The sequence below is a fragment of the Geospiza fortis genome, unplaced genomic scaffold, assembly GCF_000277835.1.
Source record: "Geospiza fortis unplaced genomic scaffold, GeoFor_1.0 scaffold195, whole genome shotgun sequence".
Lineage (NCBI taxonomy): Eukaryota > Metazoa > Chordata > Aves > Passeriformes > Thraupidae > Geospiza > Geospiza fortis.
The window spans coordinates 1,211,992-1,212,418 of NW_005054324.1; the positions used below are offsets into that span (position 1 = coordinate 1,211,992).

A 427-nucleotide genomic window follows, 5' to 3' on the forward strand; every position below is an offset into this window, starting at 1 on the left:
CCCGCCCTCCTGCGCGGCGCGGACCGGCCCTGCCCTGCCCTCCCCGCCTCACTGGGCTCTCCCCTCCCGCCCGCGCTCCCTCTGCTCCCCGCAGGGTTTTCTGTACACGGCGCCCGTCCGGGAGCAGGGCAACATCTACAAGCCCAACAACAAGATGATGGCAGATGAGCTGAGCGAAAAGGCGGTGCACGACGTGCACACCAAAGAGATCGACCTGGTCAACCGAGACCCCAAGCACCTCAACGACGACGTGGTTAAGGTGAGGGGCCGAGGCGGGGCGTCGCGGGGGGCGATACCAAGTCCTGCCGCGGCAGGATACACGGGCACTGTCAGGGCGGCTGATGCCCGCGAACCACGTCCCTGCACCTGCTGCAGGAGGGAACGGGCCGGGGGCTGGTCGGTTGTTTGGTGGTTTTTTTTAAAGAAA

At 66.0% G+C, this 427-nt stretch overlaps 1 protein-coding gene across 2 annotated transcripts in view; it reads left to right on the plus strand.

Moving 5' to 3' along the window:
* The first annotated feature begins 6 nt into the window (after positions 1 to 6).
* The window catches only part of CAV1 (caveolin 1), an 18,527-nt gene continuing 18,106 nt past the window's right edge, over positions 7 to 427 (plus strand). Inside the window, exon 1 of one of the 2 annotated variants that reach the window (XM_005420896.2) lies at positions 7 to 259. In XM_005420896.2, coding sequence (XP_005420953.1) covers positions 155 to 259 — 105 coding nt within the window. In that variant the 5' untranslated portion in view covers positions 7 to 154. The remainder of the gene's footprint in view (positions 260 to 427) is intronic. The other variant, XR_004081709.1, reaches the window with a different exon arrangement.